Source organism: Strix aluco, chromosome 1 (assembly GCF_031877795.1).
Source record: "Strix aluco isolate bStrAlu1 chromosome 1, bStrAlu1.hap1, whole genome shotgun sequence".
NCBI lineage: Eukaryota > Metazoa > Chordata > Aves > Strigiformes > Strigidae > Strix > Strix aluco.
This window is the reverse complement of record NC_133931.1, coordinates 82,517,684-82,537,334: the sequence shown is the minus strand read 5'-3', so window position 1 is coordinate 82,537,334 and position 19,651 is coordinate 82,517,684. Positions and strand designations below refer to the sequence as shown.

Here is a 19,651-nt window from a genome sequence, read left to right as displayed (position 1 = left end):
GATTGGAGGAGGGCGAGGAGGAGGAAATTTCTGCTGAGGTAAGTTAGCCATCAGGAACATCCACAGTCTTCTTGCCTTTGGCACTAAGGAGGGACATCATACACAGAAACCAAGGTCCCAAAACTGATCACGTTTTAGAGCTTAATATAAATCCATCCCACCCTATCACTCTTAGGGTGGGGGATTCTTATGGCAGACTGCCTAGCACTAGGAGGCAAGTTAGCAGTTTCGCATAAAACTTTCTGGGCCTCTTGAATGCCTTCCATCTTATGCACAGTCCTTCCTCCTCTATCTACTGTGGGATTTCATCAATTAGTTCAATTTACAGATTACACTAACAGGGAGGAAACTTTCCTGAAATGTTTAACTTGCTTGGTTATTGCTGACCTTCATAATGAGGAAGGTGGAGGACTACAGTTTCTTTTGTAGAAGAATGTCTGTGAATACCCCAAAGGCCAAAGTAGATGAGTAATAGAAGAAAACATGCAACCCCCTTTTGGGGTTCTTGGTTGTTTTATTTTGTTGTGTTTGTTTTAACTGTTCCTTGATTTTTAAAGGCAAAGGAGTTAGGAACTACAATCCGTGGAATGCTTGTGCATTTTCTCAGTAATGGGTGTGGCTCCACTTCCTGGTTGGTAACATGCTAATATGTTGACTCTTTGGAATTAATGAATTTATTGAGGTTGAGAGATTCAATTGCTTGCATTCTTGACAGACAATTCATCTGATCAGGAGGATAGCAAAATAACTAGAATAATTCTTGAGAAGATGCTAGGAAGAGGTGAGGATCAAATATATGTTTCTTAAGACTTTTAAAGGTCAAGCTTTTCTAGAAAGAAGAAGTTTGGGGAAAGCCAACAAAAGCCCTCATGAGATGGAAGAAGATGCTAGAAGGGGTTGATTCTGTTTGGGAGTGGGAGATAGGAATAGAAATTAATTGTCAGACAACACCAGAATAAGGGATGGGCTTTTTATCTAGACTGCATGCTACATTACTTACTTATTCCAAATATTTGGACTACTCTTCCTTCTGTTCAGTGCTATCTTTGCAGAATAATTATGAGCATTCTAAGTTAAAAAAACCCCAAAAACAACAAAGAAAATCAAAAGCTGAAGTGAGTTTAGGAACGTCTGCATTGCTGAAATCGCACTGGGAAAGATCTGCTGTTTATTTCAGTGTTATAACAGTCTTTTCAATTTATTGCCACTTCTTCCATGAATTTGACAGTTTAATATTTTGTGACAGTTAAAGCTTTACTTCATGTAAATGTCCTTTGATTTCAAGCATTCCAAACAAATTTATTACAGGTCTGTCTCACACTGATAATGAAAGAAGATAGAAAGAGATACATAACCAATAGCATTTTTTACAGTTTTCTGCCAAGTCACACTATGTGGCTTCAGCTGAGAAATGAAAAATAATTGTGTTGAACATAACCCTATAGAGTCTAAAGAGAATTTTATGAACTTCAGTCCTGACATTTAAATCCTGTATACAAGCAATACCTGAGCCATGAGAAGCTCACACCATTCTGTCATGTGTCACTCGTTAATGACCTTCTTTGACCTTATAAAAAAAAATCTAACAAAGAAAATAAGTATCCATAGTTGCTTTACCTTAAAAAAGGTATTTAATATGAATAGCCCCATTCCAAACCCTGAAGTTCAAAGAAGTAGCTAGTATGAGTTTAATAAGTTCATTATAAAAGGATAGTATTTCAAGATAGACAATTTACAAATTGTTGTACAGCTATGCTTTTGTACTATTATATTCAGAAGGCTGCAACAAGAGGAGGCATGCTGCACCAGATGTGCAAATTAGGAAATGGTAGAAAAGTTAATGGAAAAAGCTGAAAGAGAAGAATGGGGCAGAGGACCTCATTGCTCACTCAGGCTCTTCACAGTGGTGCTTGATGGGAGGAAGGGAGCATAAGTTGGACAAAAGAGGATCAGACTGGATATTTTAAGAAAAACATTTTTCAACCTGAGGACAGTCAAGAAGCCGAACAGGTTGCCCAAAGGGCTGAACAGTCTCCATGCTTGGAGGGTTTCAAGGTGTTACTGAATAAACCCCTGAGTAACCTGGTCTGATCTCATCACTGACCCTGTTTTGAGCAGGAAGTTGAACTAGAGACCTCCCACAGTCCCTTGCAACCTGAATTATTCTATCATCTTGTGATCATACAGTACTGGGTACCCAAATGCTGGTAAAAAGAGTAAGCTTTCATAAAGAGCAGGAAAAAGGAAAAATTACTGCCAGATGGGAAAAAGCCCTTACTGCAGTAGCCTACTCCGCCTATTTCCTTTTGCAACTGTAAAAGAGGGCAGATATGTTCAAAATTAGGAACAGCAAAGATGGCATTCTACAAAGTCTGCATACTAGCTCTGGAACAGGTGATGGGACTAGAGTGGGGAGTCTGCCAAGCTAATATAGACAATTATGGCCAACAAAGACCATATATGTTAAGGGTAATCTTATGCCGTGTTTTGCTTTTGAGACTCATTGTTTTAACAGAATTTTATTTCTATTCTTATCTTGACAGAATTCAGTAAGCATACTCTTTTATATTTAAATCCTGTCACACCATAAATCTGAGTCACCTCACATATGGAGGATACAGCCTTCCCTGGAAAGGCAGACATAATTGGGGTGCACTGGAAAGAAATGTTTGTGCTACCTATATTCAGGGCTCCTCCTGAGTCTTCAGGTTGCTTCCACACTAGGCTGCAGGTGTCTCTTTGTACTGTTAACACTGGTTTATACAGAAAAGTCCAACTCCCTTGGTATGTCTAGAACTACTTTGGTGAGGAGCAAGAAAGTGGAAAAAGGCTTCAGACTTTAGGGAGGTGGGATGGAAAGGAAAGTTGTCATTTTTGACTTGTCACACTAACATAAAACATACTTAAAATTATTTTCCCAACATTCTGTTCATTAGACAACAAATATGAAAAGCTGGGTTCCATTCCTAAGACTAAATAATTTTCTGTCTATGTATTCAGAACAGCAATAAAACTATTAACTCTTCTGAAGTTCACAGCTAGATGGTGATAGTGATGCTGGAGGGGATGGGAAAGCAACTCTTAGTTTCACTTTAACTAAAAGTGAAATAGGAAAAAACTATAAAATGTCAGTATCAAGGATATTAGTAAAGATCTATAAAGAGATGTATAAATACTAAAATAATTTCTAATTTCAGGAAAAAAGTGAAGTTGAATGTACAATCACAGAAATTAACATTTTTATCTCATACAACTTTGTTTCTCTTTTAGTGGCAAAGCATTACTATAACACTGGTTGAGAAAGTGCAGATGGTTGCTGTAATCCTAGGATCTCTGTTCTTAGTAGCAAGTGTGACTTGGCTTCTATGGTCAGCCTTCAGCCCTTATGCAGTATGGCAAAGAAAGGACATCCTTTTTCAAATCTGCTATGGAATGTATGGTTTTATGGATCTAGTATGCATAGGTAAGCTCAAAATTTTTAAACAGCACAGACTGTTGTTTAAGACTGTGACTATATCTATTTTTCTAATTGGTCACGATAATTGATCACTCCAGTTCTTTGCAGATTTATTCTCAGCTGATACCTTTGGCAAATACTGCTTTTTACAGTGTTACAAACCCTGCAAAGAGAAAAGAACCAAAGAAGCTTTACTCTCTGATTCATCAGTGTTTCCCCAAGATCTTAGTGGTGAGAACAGGATCAGTTTCAGTTTCTTGAAAAAATAGACAGCTAGCAAAGTTCAGGAAGTTATATAGATGAAAATGACAGAGACATTATTAAAATATTTAGTAAAATTACATGCTGTCAAGTCTCTTACTGATGCCACTTTGCATTAGATTGTACCACCATGAAGTGCAGAAGAAGCCCTGGAGGTGTTGTCAAACCACGTATCCAAAATTAAGTTGCACAGACTTATATAGGTCACTGTGCTAGTAATAGAGAAGAACAGAGAAGACAGGCATGAGTTCTTTGTACATCAGAAACAGTTATGAAACACTCTAACAGTGCTAGCTGTAGTAATTTTACTATTAAAAAGCCTCAAGTCATTTAACTCTAGCTGAAATCTTATAAAATAAAACGCAATTTACTGAGCTATTTTGACCAGTTCTGAAATTTCTGAAAATATATTGGACCCAGAAATATTAAATAGAAATCCCTTTAGTATTTGTTAAAACAACCTTAAATTGATTGTTAGAATAGTTATGATTATTTGCAGAGAAAATTTAATTGCAGTAAAAATTAAACCACATTCCTAGAATTGCAATTCCAAGAAAATCCAGAAGTCAAATGCTATCTGATATCAATTTGCTTTGAGATTTCTGAGTGATAAATGTTGATGTTATCCCAATCTCAATTCAAAAGGACAGTGCTGAATTCTGCTCAATAAGGTGCAAAGAAACAGAGTGATTCCTAATATCAAGGCTTTTGTTCCAACCATAAAGGCATTTCATCTTTTATTGAAACCATGCCATTACTGTAAAACTATTTATATTTCAGCTGGATCAGCAGTTCTGTTTATTTTGTAATTTTTCTAAAAGAAGCCCACTTTGGAATATTTTAGAATACAACCTTTCTTCTGTGAACCCAAATCCTCTCAGACAGAAAAATGAACAGAATCTAGGTCTCTAATACTCTGGACAAGTGCTCAGCTTTTAAATGAAAAAAAGGACTCAGCTGTATGTCCTCTTACATGCTGATTCCTGAATACCACTTTTTCTGGTTTAACACTCAATATTGAGCTTTTTGCTCTTGTTTAAAAAGACACTAAGTGAAGACAAAATGTGCTCAGGCATCCTAAACATTTCATTTATGTGGAATTCTGTTTTTTTCACAAAGATTACAATTGTAAAAAATTTCCTTTGGTATGCCTCAATTAGTTGGAATAACCAGTTATTTCAAACTATTTCCATTTCTTTCCATTTTTTTGACTGCTAAAACACCTAAAACAAATTAATCTCAAAGTAAATCAAGAATGACTGTGGGTGATCAGAAGTATTAGTGTATTTATCTATAGAAGTCAACTATTGGAAGGAGAGCCTTCAGTAGATTGGTACATGCAGTTATGTAGCTGCCTTTCAAGGCAGCCAGGCTCAAGCCACCTCTGGACTGGAAGCTACTGAACCTATGTGTACCTCACATGGCTATGGATCTTCTAGCCTAACCGGCACCATGGGGGAGCAAAGGCGTACAGATGTCTTCACCCACCAGATAAACTGACTTACCTGTAATTACATAAATGCATATTTTATAGTCCTATCATAAATAATACATGGAAATTTTTATGTGAAAATTACTATAATGAAACATATTTGGACACTGTTTTGTAATTATGAAATTCAGTGCAGATATGACTTAACATTACTAAACTGTATCTGGAAATTCAGGAAGCTGTATAAAGGAAGTTTGGTAACTGTAGAATTCTGACAATTCACATTCATTCAGTCCCCTTATCCTGCATATAATTTCAAGTAATCTGCATTCTGTAAGCTTTTAAGACCAGGAGTTCTTGTAACTCTTGAAAATATTTATTAATATATTCAACTTCATTCAATTTTTATCTTTAATCGTAAAGTGATGGATTTTAATTGATAGTTTTAATTCAAATTAATAGATGGATGTAATTATTACTCATGAAATACTTTTAAAAAAACCCATTGTCCATTATGCTGATGACTTCCCAAAGACATTAACATATGAATTTACCATTGCATATTATATATAATGTCTTATATCATAAAGCTTCTAATGCTTACAGCCAGCCACAGTTCTCACTTAGTATCTCCTCTCCTCTTATTTGTGTTTAGTCATCCATGGCATTCTCTTAGTTTTCAGCAGGATTTATAGTGAGTGAATACCTATACTCCCACTGGAATCTCTTTTATTTCAATAAAATATCTATGCAGACATATGGCAGCACATATTTCAACACAAGTGCTTGAGTTACTGGTGGTATGACCAGGACTTATTCCAGCTGCCTTCGGTTACGCCTCTGTATAGGTTTGCATAAACAATACAGATATTTTTGGTCATTTGTGAAGTGTAAATATCTGTACTTTCTGAAATGTTCTGTTGTCATTATTTTTAAAAGCAGTTTGCCTAAAGGTACTGACATATTTACATGACATCTTTGAAAACTTGCACATATTAATTTGTTTTCCCAATGTATATACCATACATAGCATACCACCCACTTTCTTATCAAGTAAATTACATGTAACTTGTATTTTAATTCTTGGTCGTGTTTTACTTTTCACCAAGAGAAATATCCCAAAGATTACAGATCACCAATATAATGTGTTCTATTCTTTCCAATGTACATGTTTTATTGGTATCCATTGTTCTCCTTGTTCTACTCTAAATTTTTCCAGAATTCTTCATAACAGGATTGTTTTTACTTACCAACTTAGTTTCAACGCTACAAGTCACTAGTTTGTACTTTTCTGCATCTAAGATGGGCATAAAGCTGTTCTCTTTGAAACTTGCTGATGGTAGAACTTTTTCTAAGGCAAACCTTGACCGTTTTAATCAAGTAGAACTACTGCCTGTGAACCCAGAGCTATTGCAGTGGTAGTGCTCGGATCAGACCATCCATGTAGGGATATCAAAGGGAGTGAGTTCATAAGTTAATGTGAAAGGAATGAATAATATAAAACTCTTATTTAGCCACTGAAGGACAATACACCAAGCCTTTGCCATTCTACTTTGTAGACACAGCAATTGTTTCTCCTAACAGTGAAGTCATATAATTTTATATATTTTCACTGGAATATAATCATAACTACTAGTCATAAATGGTTGTAACATGAACAAAATCTCTCACAAATAATAACGGCTCACTTGCAATCCCAGAACAACAGTGCAGCTCCTTTAGAACATGGAAAGCTGTTGTAACATTGCACTAGAAACATGAGTGGTGCCAGTAGTGCTATGGCAAGGGCGTAAGCCATGGGAGCCAATGTGAGGTGTGAATATCCTTCTGAAAGCCTCTTTCTTCCCCACCAAGGAACTTGATGCTTGGCAACATTTATGTAACTCCTTAGTTGTAAAAATGTACAGGCTGAAGTTACTTATAATGAACACATGTAGCTGTGCTTAATATTGCTCTACTCAGAAAGTATTTTTTTTCTAACATTAGATCTAATTCTAAACAGTTTAGAGAGAGTTATATTGCTGTTTTTAAAGTGGACATGTTTCACTTTAATGTTTTGAGAAATTTGTTGTTTTTTTTTTTTTTTTTTTATATCTGTGAGCCCTAGAATAGTATTAAGACATGGTATTTTGTCCAGTAGTAAAGTCTGGTTCTGAAAAGGGTCCTTTTATTCTCCAGTAAAAGTTTGTGATGTTTCTGGGAGGACCATTCCTGAATGATTATAAGTAAGATTAGTGTGATAAATAAGACAACATTGGAACCTAATACCGCCAAATCTGAACGAACTAAGACGAGTTGCCTGCTTGTAAAGACATTCTGTAGGAAAATTTCAAGTGGTCTTGTGACTTAGGGCAAGAAATCCTTTGGATAGAGTGAAAGACTCCATAGTACTTGGCAATAAAAGAAAAGAAAATTATGATGTCTCCATAATCCTATTGTCTGGATCCCACTACAATCCCTACATCTTAGAAATAAATCCTGAAGGTAAAGTCTTCTTAGAGCCTTAGGACATTTTGCCAGGTTCATTGTCCCAAAACTCTGTTCCTCGTAGATACTAATTGGACAGAACAGCTAATCGTAGTGAATTCTAACACGTCCTCTTGGGGTCATCTGGGTCAAAAAATTTTTCTTTTCCCTAGGACTGTGCAACTATGTCCTCTGTGCTGTTGAAATCATGGTATTTGGAACAAGTCAGTATTATTCATGGATTTATTCTTGTTTTCTCTCTAATATCCTCATTCATTGCTGGGGAACTCTTAAGAAAAAGCAAATTCCTTGCCATTTTCTTACAGCTTTACTTTAGTGACTAGCTACTTATATTTTGAGCATCAGAACTTCTCTGGACCAGGCAAATGTCCAGCATTTAAACCTTACCCAGATTTCCTCTTGTTTTGATCTTGGAACTGTGGGTGCTGAGAGCTTTCTTTCCCTGTCCCCCTGGAAAATATCTTTCAAAGAGGCAGAAGATCATCTATTGGAATTATTTTGCCTCTTCTACATAGGTCTTTTTCAATCTGCAGTTTTATCAGATGGGAAATAAAGATTTTTATGGGTGGAATTATGAAAGTACTCCTTTGCTCCTTCAGTATTGCCAAATCTGACAACTTTATTTCAAGCCTTACAGTATTTGATCCTTTGTTCGATAGCTCTTTTAGAGCATATGTAACTAACAGTTTCCACTTTAAAGAAAACTTCTCTTCCTTGCCATTCTTGAAAAAACCTTGAAAACATAATTTCACTAAATCCTGAGAGCTCAAAACTAGTAAAAAAGAGCTCCCTAAAAGAAGTCGTCCTATGACTTTTTGTGTCATAATCTTGGGAGGATACTTTTGACTGTTTAAATGTACTTCATGTACCTCAGTGATCCTTTCTCAACTACTTCCTTCTCTATGCTGAAATATGTTGTTCAGGTTTCAGTGGAGTGCAGGCAGGTATCAAAAATCTTTACATTGGGGAAAATAGGTTTTCTCAATTTTGCTTCATCACAGTCTTGAGGGAAATTGAGCCAAAGAATACTATGATCCAGTGACAGGTTGAGGGAAAATTATGCTCATCTCCCTTATCATTCTATAGGAAACCCAACAGAAAAAAGGGGGCATCTCTGTCACAGTAGTAAAACCATGGCTTATTTGGTTTGTGGATTCTGTACATGATCAAACACATTTATCCTTTTTAAGACAATATAGCCACTCTTAAAGGTGCATTTATGTATTAACATGGCTGCTAGATTTTTAGACCCTGTTGCTTTATATATATAAGAAAAGATTAAAATCTTGCAATCAAGAAAATTTTCCACTAAAATGCTATGCTGATACAAAATACATTTAGCATATTTAACACTTAATTAAGTTTATAGTGTTAATTAAGTGTTAGTTTTGCTGTATTGGATGCTTCAATAAATTCCAGGCAACTTGTAAGTCTTATGGAGATGCTACATTTGCTATCATGTCCTTCTGAATGCAGTCTTTGTGTTTCTCCATCTTTCAGTGTAATGATCTTTTAAAATGTGTTAGAGTAGGCATTGCTATCTGCAAATCACTGCACTTGAATCTGAGGTTTGCTGTTCATATAAATGTTTTTATCATCCTTTCTGCTTGTGTCATCTTTCATTAAAGTCTCCTTCCTGGTATCAGTTACCCATGCTAGGAGACCTCAGACACTTTTAAACCACAATTTCATTGTGTAGAAACAGGTGATATACAATCTCTTGGGATAAAGGACCATAGCTTGTGACACCACATATCATATAGGCCATGTACAGGAAAATTTTAGACAAGAAACACACTGGACAAAAAATTTATAAATGTTTTTGGCTAGGCAAAAGCAGAGAGCCAGAGAAAACATGTGACGTTGCTCAGAACCATGTAAGTTACCAGGCTGGTTGAGGAAAAACCTAATAAGAAGGCTGAAGCCCCATGCGTCTCCACAGTAAATCCATATTTGAAATACTTGCACATAAAGAGTGTGTGTAGAAATACATATATACATACATACAAACAATGAAGAGTTTCATTTAAGTAAATAAATTGCTTGAATGCATACAATAAGCATAAATGTTAGCTACATGGAAGTTCATAAACATATTGTTCTGTTGAGGACTCCAGACTGTATTTTCCTTGAAGGACCTTTTAAAATATTTCCTGGGTCTCAATAAAAAATATGTTTCTCAACTTCTGTCTACTGAATTTTGAAGAGAAAAAAGAAAGCCCATCATCTTTGCCATGCTTATCATAGTTAATAATGACATTTAATTTCTTCTTGCTCTACTGAAGCAAGACAGGAAAGCCATTATACTTACAGCTGTTTCAAGTTTTCATAAATCTTCTGTGCTCCCAAGTTAAACTAAGAATGTGAAAACAGTTAAATTTGTATCTGTACTGAATTCTACAAAATACTCTTAAACAAATTTAAGACCATCCTGTTCATTACAGAAAGTCTAACCTACTTAAAGATTTACTTAAACCAGCACAAATCTCAGTAAATAAATAGGGCTTACCATGAACAAGGATAACACTAGCGTAAACAGTAAATTTAGAAATCTGCCAGTAAGGTTCTTTTATATTGGTTTACTTAAATCTAAATACTTTATTTAGTTAGGCATACTCACATTATTCCAGTCTTGGTTATGTTGAGCTTTCATTCAGAACAATTTTATTTCCTCCGCACGTTCCCGTCTCCCGATCTTAAACACATGAATAACCAGTTATATTGAATATGTACAATTGATTTGAATTATCATTTGAATTAGCAGAGTTACAAATAATTGAATGAGGTCTGGCATTTACCAGATTCATTACAATGTGTTACATCTCTGTTTGATCTCAAAATGGTATCCACTGACATTTTGTGCAAACTCTTTTTTTTTTTTTTTTTTCCTTCATTTCAGGACTGATAGTACATGAAGGTGCATCTGTTTATCGAGTGTTTAAGCGCTGGAGGGCTGTGAATCTACACTGGGATGTGTTAAATTATGATAAAGCCACAGACATAGAAGAAAGCACTCGAGGAGAATCCTCAGCAGGAAGGACATTGTGGTTACCACTGACTGCATTTAGAAACAGAAGTTTAGTTCATCCAACACAGTTAACCTCACCAAGATTTCAGTGTGGCTATGTATTGTTACATCTGTTCAACCGCATGAGACCTCAGGAAGATTCATCAGAGGATAACAGCTCTGGGGAAGTAGTGATGAGAGTGACCTCAGTGTAAAGGTTATGCTCACTGTGCTACACAGATAAGGATAATGTGCCCTGATGTTACAGGACTTTGGAATGTAGTTACGATGAATGGTGAAACCATTAACACTTGAAAAAATATATATACACATTTTTTTAAAATTTAATGCTTTTTATATGATCAGCTAAAACACAAATACATTTTTCTGGGGAAAAAAAAGTCTCTTGCTTTTTATATAGTCTGGTTTATTAGCGCTTTTATCAATTTGTACCTGAGGTGTATACAATATAGTTTAACTCTTAGGTCTTTGAATTATGAGGAAACTCATTTTTAAGTAAAAAAATATTTAAATGTATTTTCTTAAACTCTGGCTTTAATCCACTACTGTTATTTTTCCCACTTTCATGAGGCTTAAACTGAACAACCTTCTTCCAAAAAGAAAAAGAATGTTGACACAAGTCAAGTATTCTTCCTTTTCTGTCTTTATTTTGTTGTTGTTTGTAGCTCAGTTCAGGAGTATGAAAGTAAGTAAGGGATATATTGTCCCTTGCCTTTAAGCAGGAAGTTCAGTGGGTGTTCTACAAACACGAACTCTTGTGAACTCTCCTTTTCTTTTAGCTCTCCCACATGGATGTGCAAGATGTCAGACACAAGTATGACAGAGAAAGGGGAAGAGTCTTGCACTTCCTTTTGAGTCTCTAAAATCTGCACAGAAATGACATTACCTTTTGAGCAGTGGTGCTGAATTTAGCAGCCTGTGAATTTCTAGTACCATTCTAACTATAGGACATTGACATCCCATAATTTTTTAAAAAAGAAGAAATATACATTACAACTTCTGGAATAATAATAAATCCTAATGGAAACTGAAGTAGAAATAATGAAGAGCCTTAATTTTGCCAGGTAATGAATCATCATATTAAAAATGAGCCAATATTCATCTTTATCATGATAGCTAATCAATGCTGTGAAGTTTGCTTCTCTCTTTCTGTCTCACGGCAAAAATTCTAATGTCATTTAATCAAATGGCAATGGAAATAATTTAGAAGTTAATAATTAAGTCTGTTGAACATCAAGATGAAAAAGTAGGGCTGAAATCCCGCTGAGAGTCCTAGCTTACTTAAAAGTTTGTGGTGGATTGACCTTGGCTGGCTGTCAGATCCCCACCCAGCTGCTCTCTCCTCCTGCTCAACAGGACAGGGAGAGAAAATAAGATGAAAAAGCTTGTGGGTCAAGTCAAAGACAAGGGTATCACTTACCAATTACCATCACTAGCAAAAAAAGAGACAACGTGGGGAAAATTAATTTAATTTATTGCCAATTAAAATAGAGTTGGATGGTGACAAAGACAACACTTAAAACACCTTCCTTCCACCCACCCCTACTTCTTCCCAGGCTTATCTTCACCCTTTCACTCCCAACTCCTTTACCCCCCCCCACCCCGCCCCTGCCAAGTAGTGCAGGGGGATGGGGAATGGGGGGCTGCAGCCAGTCCCTAACAGCTCCTCTCTGCCACGCCTTCCTCCTCACACTTTCCCCTGCTCCAGCCTGGGGCCTTACCACAGGCTGTGGTCCTTCAGGATAAACCTGCTCCAGTGTGGCCACAGGCCACAGTTCCTTCAGAGCATGTCCACCTGCTGTGGTGTGGGGTCCTCCAAGGGCTGCAGTGTGGAGATCTGCTCAGCATGGACCTCTCCATGAGCTGCAGGAGATACCTGCTCCACTGTGGTCTCTCCACGGGCTACAGGGAAATACCTGCTCCACCAGGATCTCTCCAGGGTCACAGGGGAATCTCTGCTCAGGACTGGCTGTCTGGCACAGGCCAGTCCCAGCCTCTTCTCACAGAGGCTGCCCCTGCAGCTCCCGCCCCCACCTCCCCCACCTGGGCACCTGCACCCAGTACACAGTTAAACATTTTTCTGTTTCAAAATAAGTTGTAACCAATGGCCGAAAAAGTTTATTTTGTGCAGTAGCTGAAGTGCTGTGACTGGAAAATTCCCTCTCAGGGATCAACAGAACAGTGCTGGAATCAGTGCGTGCCTTCCCTTTATAAGAAGCTCGCATGCCAAGATCAGACACAGGAGGCTTCTGTAACTACACTTGGAACGGAGATAGAAATAATTTAAGCATTCAAGCTAAGAGCTCCTTATATATTCATAAACATTTAGCCAATGAACTCTACACAGGGCCCAGCATTCTGCGTTACAGTCTCACAAGCTCAAACTTACTAAATCTACAGATGACTTACTGCTCTTTAAACAATTAATGGGAAAAGCAGTACATAAGCCATGAACAACAAAATGCTATCTCAGAAAAAGCCAATTTATCTCCTGCATGGCAAATTACCAACATACGACAGGCAATCTCATTGAGAAACTATGAGAATTCACTTCTAGATTATCCTTAAACAATTTCCCAAAGGAGGAATTTGTGGAGAAACAGAAGATGAGAGAAACTATGACTGGGGAAACCTGCTGTATCACTGGGAATTACTTGTTCTTAATTACCACTGAAATGAAGCCTGATTTCCCAGAAGGACCACAATTCCACGTGACCAAATTGAGATCAGAGTTGGCATCTCAAAAAGCACTTGTAATACAAGCAGAATAAGACATTGTGTGATCAATATACTTAAAAGGTTATGTCTCACACCTTTTCAGTACTTGCAATCTGTGGGATTTAAAGAATATTTCAGTGGTCTTTTTACAGGATCCTAAAAACAAAATTGAGAACTATATGAAAACATTTTGTTGTAAAGGTATCTTTTTCATTCACATCCAAATAATTAGGGTGCTGGAAAAAAATGACTCACCAGAAAAGTTCAATAAAGATAATTCAAGAGAGGGCAAGATTTCTGTGTACAAATATTTGAAAGACACCTGGGTCTAGAACACTTAACAGCTTCTGAGGAAAAAAAAAATCTCCAATTAAGAGTAATGAAAACTAGTAGTGAGAAATGTTTAGGGCAAATATCAGAAAAGCCTTTTTAATAGTAGCATTAGTCATCATTAATGACTTCTATGGCACAATAATTTTGCATATGTCTGGATTTATGTATTTCTATATGCAGAAAGCAAGATCAGGAAATGATGAACAGTGACAGCATTAGTATGGGCAGGGTGCAGTTGTAAAAAAATAGTTACATCTATGGCTGTGTTGTCCTGTGGAATGTTTTCAGTAACAAGAGTGCCTAGTGCAGGATATGAATATTTCTTTGTTGACCTTGTATTTGGATTTGTGCAGTACTGCAGTGCTGTGATCACCTACGTGCAAGATAGATGAATTCAAATCAAAGCAGATGCAGAGAGGGAATATTAGGATGAAAAAGGAGTTGGGACTCTATTTCACATGAGGAAATTAGAAGAGCATGGCTTGTTCTGCTTAACAAAAGTTGACACTGAGTGTTCTCAGTTAATACATTGCAGAATAAAACTTATTTTAGGCAAAGAACAAGCCTAAGAAGCACGAGAACTCAAGGACATAAATAGATCACAAATAAATTTAGCTGGAAGTTCAATATAGTTTTAAAATATTCATAGAATGAATCACAGACAACAATTCCAGTTGGAAGGACCTGTGGGAGGACATCTAGTCCAAGCTCCAGGGTCAGCTCTGAAGTCAGACAAGTTGCTCATGACTTTAAGTAGTCAGGTCTTAAAATTCTCCAGGGATGAAAATGGCACAACCTCTCTGAGAAGCCAGCTCCAGTTCTTGACTGTCCCCAGAGTTAAAAAGTATTTCCTTCTATCCTACCTCTTATCTTGTTCCAACTTATGCCCATTGTCCCTCATTCTCCCATAACGCCCCACTGTGTAGTGGATGGCTCTATCTTCTTGATAACCCCCTCACAGGTCCTGCCAGGCTGCTGTTAGACCTTCCCTGAAACCATCTCTTCTCCAGGCTGAACAAGACTTGATCCCTCAGCCTCCCCTCACAGGGCAAGTGCTCGGGTTCTCAGCCACCTTGGGGGCCTTCTAATGAACTTGCTGCAGCTACTCCGTGTCTTTCCTGTCCTGGGTTGCCCAGGGCACTGTTGGCCATCCTTGCAGCCAGGGCACTGCTGGCTTGTGCCCAGCTTGTGCCTGACAAAGTCCCTTCCCATGAACCTGCCCCCAGCCAGGCAGGGACCCGCCTGTCTCCTTCTACCAGAGCTTCCTGCCCAGAGGCAGCACTTGGTATCTGTCCTCGATGAATTTCAACTGATTTCTGCTGTCCCATTCCTTGAACCTGTCTAGGCCCCTATGGATTGCAGCCCTGACCTGACTCTGTCCCTGCAATCTGGAATCATCTGCAAACTTGAGACCAGAACTGTCTGTCATCGCCCCCAGGTCACTGATAAAGATGTCAAATGGGACAGGGCCCAGCACAGACCCCTGCATTACTCCACTTATTAGTGGCCTATAGGCAGTGTAGGTCCCATTAACCACCACCTTCTGGACCCAACCATCCAACCAGCTTTTTTGCAATCAAATTGTCCAACTATTCAGACCTCAGTGTCCTGACTTTGAGGGAAGACTATTGTGGCAGATAGTGTGAAAAGCCTTACTAGGACTGAGGTAAATGACATCCACTTCTCTCCCCTCAACCACAAATGCAGTCCTTCGAACAGAGAAGGCAATCAGGTGGGCTAGGTATGATTTACCCTCAGTAAAGCCAGGCTCCCTGTTCCCAGCAAACCTTCCTCTTCTGGAAATGGGCTCCAGAGGACTTGCTCCATAAATTCCTCAGAGACCAAAGTGAAATGAACAAGCCTGTAGGTCCCTGTGTTGTCCTTTGGGCTTTTCTTGAAGGTGGGACATTTGCTCTCTGCAGTCACCAGGGACCTACCTGATCTCTAGGAGTTCTTGCACATAATCCCTGAGTCAGTCTTTACCCACTGCTTGCCATTCTTATCCTCCTTGAGCCCTTTCACTAAGCACTGAAGGCTGTGAGAACTTGGTGGTGAAGACAGAGACAAAGAAGACATTAGGGACATTGCCCTTCTCTATGCCCACTGCCACAAAATCACTCACTCCACTAAGCAGTGTGCACGCATTTCTTGTTTGGCCTTTTACTGACCATGTAAAGACCAAAGTTCATCTTGCCTTTGATGTCTCTGCCAGTTCAAGCTGAGTTTTGGCTTTCCTAATCCCACCTTGCATGCCTGGGCAATATTTCTAAAGCCCTCCTTTGTAGCCTGGCTCTGTTTCTGCCTCCTGTACGAGGCCTTATTTCAGTGGAGCTGTGCCATGAGTTCTTGTCTTAGTCAAGCTAGGCTCCTGATATGTCTGCTTGTTTTCCAGGTATCAGGATGGACCATTCTCACATCTGGAGTATGTGGTCCACATAGTCCTGGTAGTTCCTCTTATCTCCTTCACCCTTCAGAGCTGCTCCCATGTGATCCCAGCTGCTTACTCCCTGGAAGAGCTGCAGGCTGCTCGCCTGGTACCCCATGTCTGGGCTCTGCAACGCTCCTCCCTCCCTCCCCTTGGGATCTTCATCTCCACTCTTGCACGATCAGTACAGCTGAGGCTGCCGTGAGTCACCACCCCCTCTGCCGGTGCCTCCTTGGCAGGGACAGCAGGTCCATCAATGTGACCCCCTGGACTGGATCAATCAGTTCCTGTATCAAGAAATTGTCCCTGACACCCTCCAGAAATCTCTGGGACTGTGCATGTCCTGCCGCACTGCCCTTCAAGCAGGTGACAAGGAGGTTGATGGCCCCCAGCAGCAGCAGGCTCTGCCCTCCCCAGACCTCCTTGAGGGGTTTAAGGAAGGCTTTGTCCCCTCCCCCAGCTTGACCCCATGGTCAGTAATGCACTCCCCCCACACTGCTGCCCACCATGGTCTCCTGCAGTTCTGATCCACAAGCTCTCACCAGACTGTCCCACAGGAGAGCTCCATACATCATAGCTGCTCCCTTAAGCCTTGGGCATCCCCCTCCTCTTCTTCCCTGCCTGGCTTTCCTGCTTGTCTTTCCTGAGAGTGCCACAGTGAATTACTGAAAGAGCCTCCCAATAAAAACAGTGACAATAAAACATCCAACCTATTTCAGAGGGAGTTTGATGACTTTATGGAAGCAATTGAGATGTTATTACTAGTGGTGGCAGAAGACTGGGATTAATACTCTTCCATCTCTGTGATCATTTCTATGGACACAAAATGCATACATGTCGTCTTCTCAAGAATTTCATGTCCCCTCCAAACAGCTAAACTTTTTTGGAATTAATCAAGTTATGTGAGAAGCATGTACTTAATGGACACCAAAAATTCACTGTTGACCCAATCACAGAAACAGATTACGATGTGAGGTGAGGTCTTGCCTGAAGTTTCAGACAGAGGAACAACACTGGTGTTGTGGTTTGAGCTCATCATGCAGCCACTCACTCACCCCTTCCCCCTCAGGGATGGGAAGGAGAAAATAAATCAAAAAGGCTTGGGAATCAAGATAAGGACAAGTGAGGGATGACTCACTCATTACAGTCACGGGCAAAAGACAGACACGTTAGGGGAAGAAAAAGAACATAATTTAATTCAAACACTAATAACACTTAACAGACAGAGTAGGACAGTGAGAAATATACAACATCTTAAAACCACCTTTCCCCCACACCTCCCTTCTTCCCTGGCTCAGTTTAGCTCCCAGTTTCTCTACCTCCTCCCCACCAGTGGCCCAGGAGGCAGGGAATGGGGGTTACGGTCAGTCCCACCACTCCTTCCTCCTCAGGGGGAGGACTCCGCACATTCTTCCCCTGCTCCAGTGTGGGGTCCCTCTCATAGGACACAGTCCTCCATGAACTTTCTCCAATCTGAGTCCTTCCCACAAGCTGCAGCTCTTCCCAAGCTGTTCCGGCATGGATCCCTCTCACATGTTGCAGTCCTCAGTCCTCCCAGTGCTGAATTACAACAGCGGGGACTTCCTCCCACAGAGTCCTGGCCTTCTTCAGACACAGTCACCTGCTCTGGTGGGGTCCAGAGCACCTGCTCTGGTGGGGTCCTCCACGGGCTGCAGGTCGGCTACCCATGGTGGCAGGGGGACAGCCTGCTATCTCACCACCGGATCCAGGGCAGGGGTCTCTGCTCCAGTGCACCTACTCCCCTTCCTCCTCCTTTATTCCACTGACCTCGGTGTTCGCATAGGTGTCCTCCTCGCAACTCCTCCTCACAATTCCCACTCCCCCTGCCAGATTCCCCTTCTTAAATATGTTATCACAGGGTGCAGCTAATTGGCCCAGCCTTGGTGCAAAGGCAGGTCCGACTTGGAGCTGAGGGAGCTTCGAGAAGCTTCTCACAGGGTACCACCAGTGCAGGCCCCTCCTCTACTGCCAAAACCCTGCAGCACAACTGGAAATTGGACCTTATGTAAAACCTGTATTTCAGTCACCATCCTATTTGATTATTAAAACTGCAAATGGGAGAGAATCCAGGTGTAGCAGTACAAACTGAAGGTTTTGCACCACCACCTCTGGAAAGTCAGATTTTTGCCATTTTCCTTGCATTAGTTCTCACTGGCAGTAAAACGATGGACTACAGGCAGCAAAAGGACAACTTTTGAGTTTCCCTGTTGGGACACAGCAGAAACAGCAAGAAGTGTGTGTGGAACGGCCCGTGCATCCATATCACCTTGAAAGCAAGGAGGAATCAAATTCTGCTTATTCAAGGATAGCAGTGTTGACTGCTTAAACTGAAGATAACTATCCCAAGACTGTAAGTGGTGAAACACAGTCCTCCAAGGCTCTCAAGGACAAAACCATTTCCAGTCACTACTGTATATACAAGGTTTTAAAATGTTTAAAGTTAAAAAAAAAAACCAAACAGTTTTATAGCAATTAGATTACTATTAGAGGCATATAGTTTGAGGAGGAAAACTCAGCAGCGGTCCCTGGACTGGACACACTCAAGAAACCTTTTGAATATCAATAAGAAAACCAATAGAAACAAAATTAAGCTGCTTCATAAAGAATTTCTTGATGACAGAGGGCTAATCTGATGGGAACTCTACAGAATAAATCCCTGGATTCTCATTTCTTTCCTTCAGCATTATATTTAAAATTCAACTTATTGTTAAAACAAGTCATGTAATTTTTAAAGCAAACCTTTTCACATATTGTCCTCTTGAAACTGCGTACCATCAGTATCAACCTGCTCTGGTGTGTAAATCAAATTTAGCAATACAAACAGCACTGTGATGAAACAGACAGCATGCTTACTGAGCTCTGCCAGTCTGATTACACTCCAGACCAAGCCATAGCATTTGGACAGGAATGTTTTTACTCCATTCATAAGTTTCCATCAAACCTGTCATGACTGCAAAGCGAACAGCTGTTAGCTACTCAGGAATTGCTTTGCAACTTGGACTCCACTGCAACAGAAACTTTGAGGAAAGGATATATGTGATTTGGTTGGTGACATTTCATACTAGTTGCTTGATAATGTCTTGGGTTTTTTTAAGTACAGAATATCTTAGCTTACTGTATCTCTATTCTGTAAACAACGTATCCATGGAATGATTACCAATATTGAAATCTACCTCAAATCTATGTTCAGCAGCACAAGACAATAAAAGAGGTGTTACTATACTGAGAAACATCCTTCTCCCTCTGGAACCTTAACAGGTGTTTTAAAGAGAACTGAAGATTTCTAGTACACTAAATTTGAAAATAGTTTGTTATTATCTGTCAGACCAGTGACTCCATTAATTATGTACTAAGAAACATGAACATTTTCTAATGATTGAAAAACAGGGACTGCTAGCAGGTTTTCTGAAGAGAAATTAAGATGATCTTTAAAACATTTCATCTTTCTTGTTTGCCTAACATAAAAGAATTCATTTTCATAAACCTCAT

General features: G+C 39.4%; 1 protein-coding gene across 1 annotated transcript in view; it reads left to right on the top strand.

Annotated features, from left to right (window-relative positions):
- Window positions 1-11,072, top strand: part of MARCHF11 (membrane associated ring-CH-type finger 11) — a 32,128-nt gene extending 21,056 nt beyond the window's left edge. The window contains exons 3-4 of the mRNA XM_074848075.1: window positions 3,271-3,463; window positions 10,537-11,072. Of these exons, the coding sequence (XP_074704176.1) occupies window positions 3,271-3,463; window positions 10,537-10,859 (516 nt within the window). The 3' untranslated portion in view covers window positions 10,860-11,072. The remainder of the gene's footprint in view (window positions 1-3,270; window positions 3,464-10,536) is intronic.
- The last annotated feature ends 8,579 nt before the right edge of the window (window positions 11,073-19,651 follow it).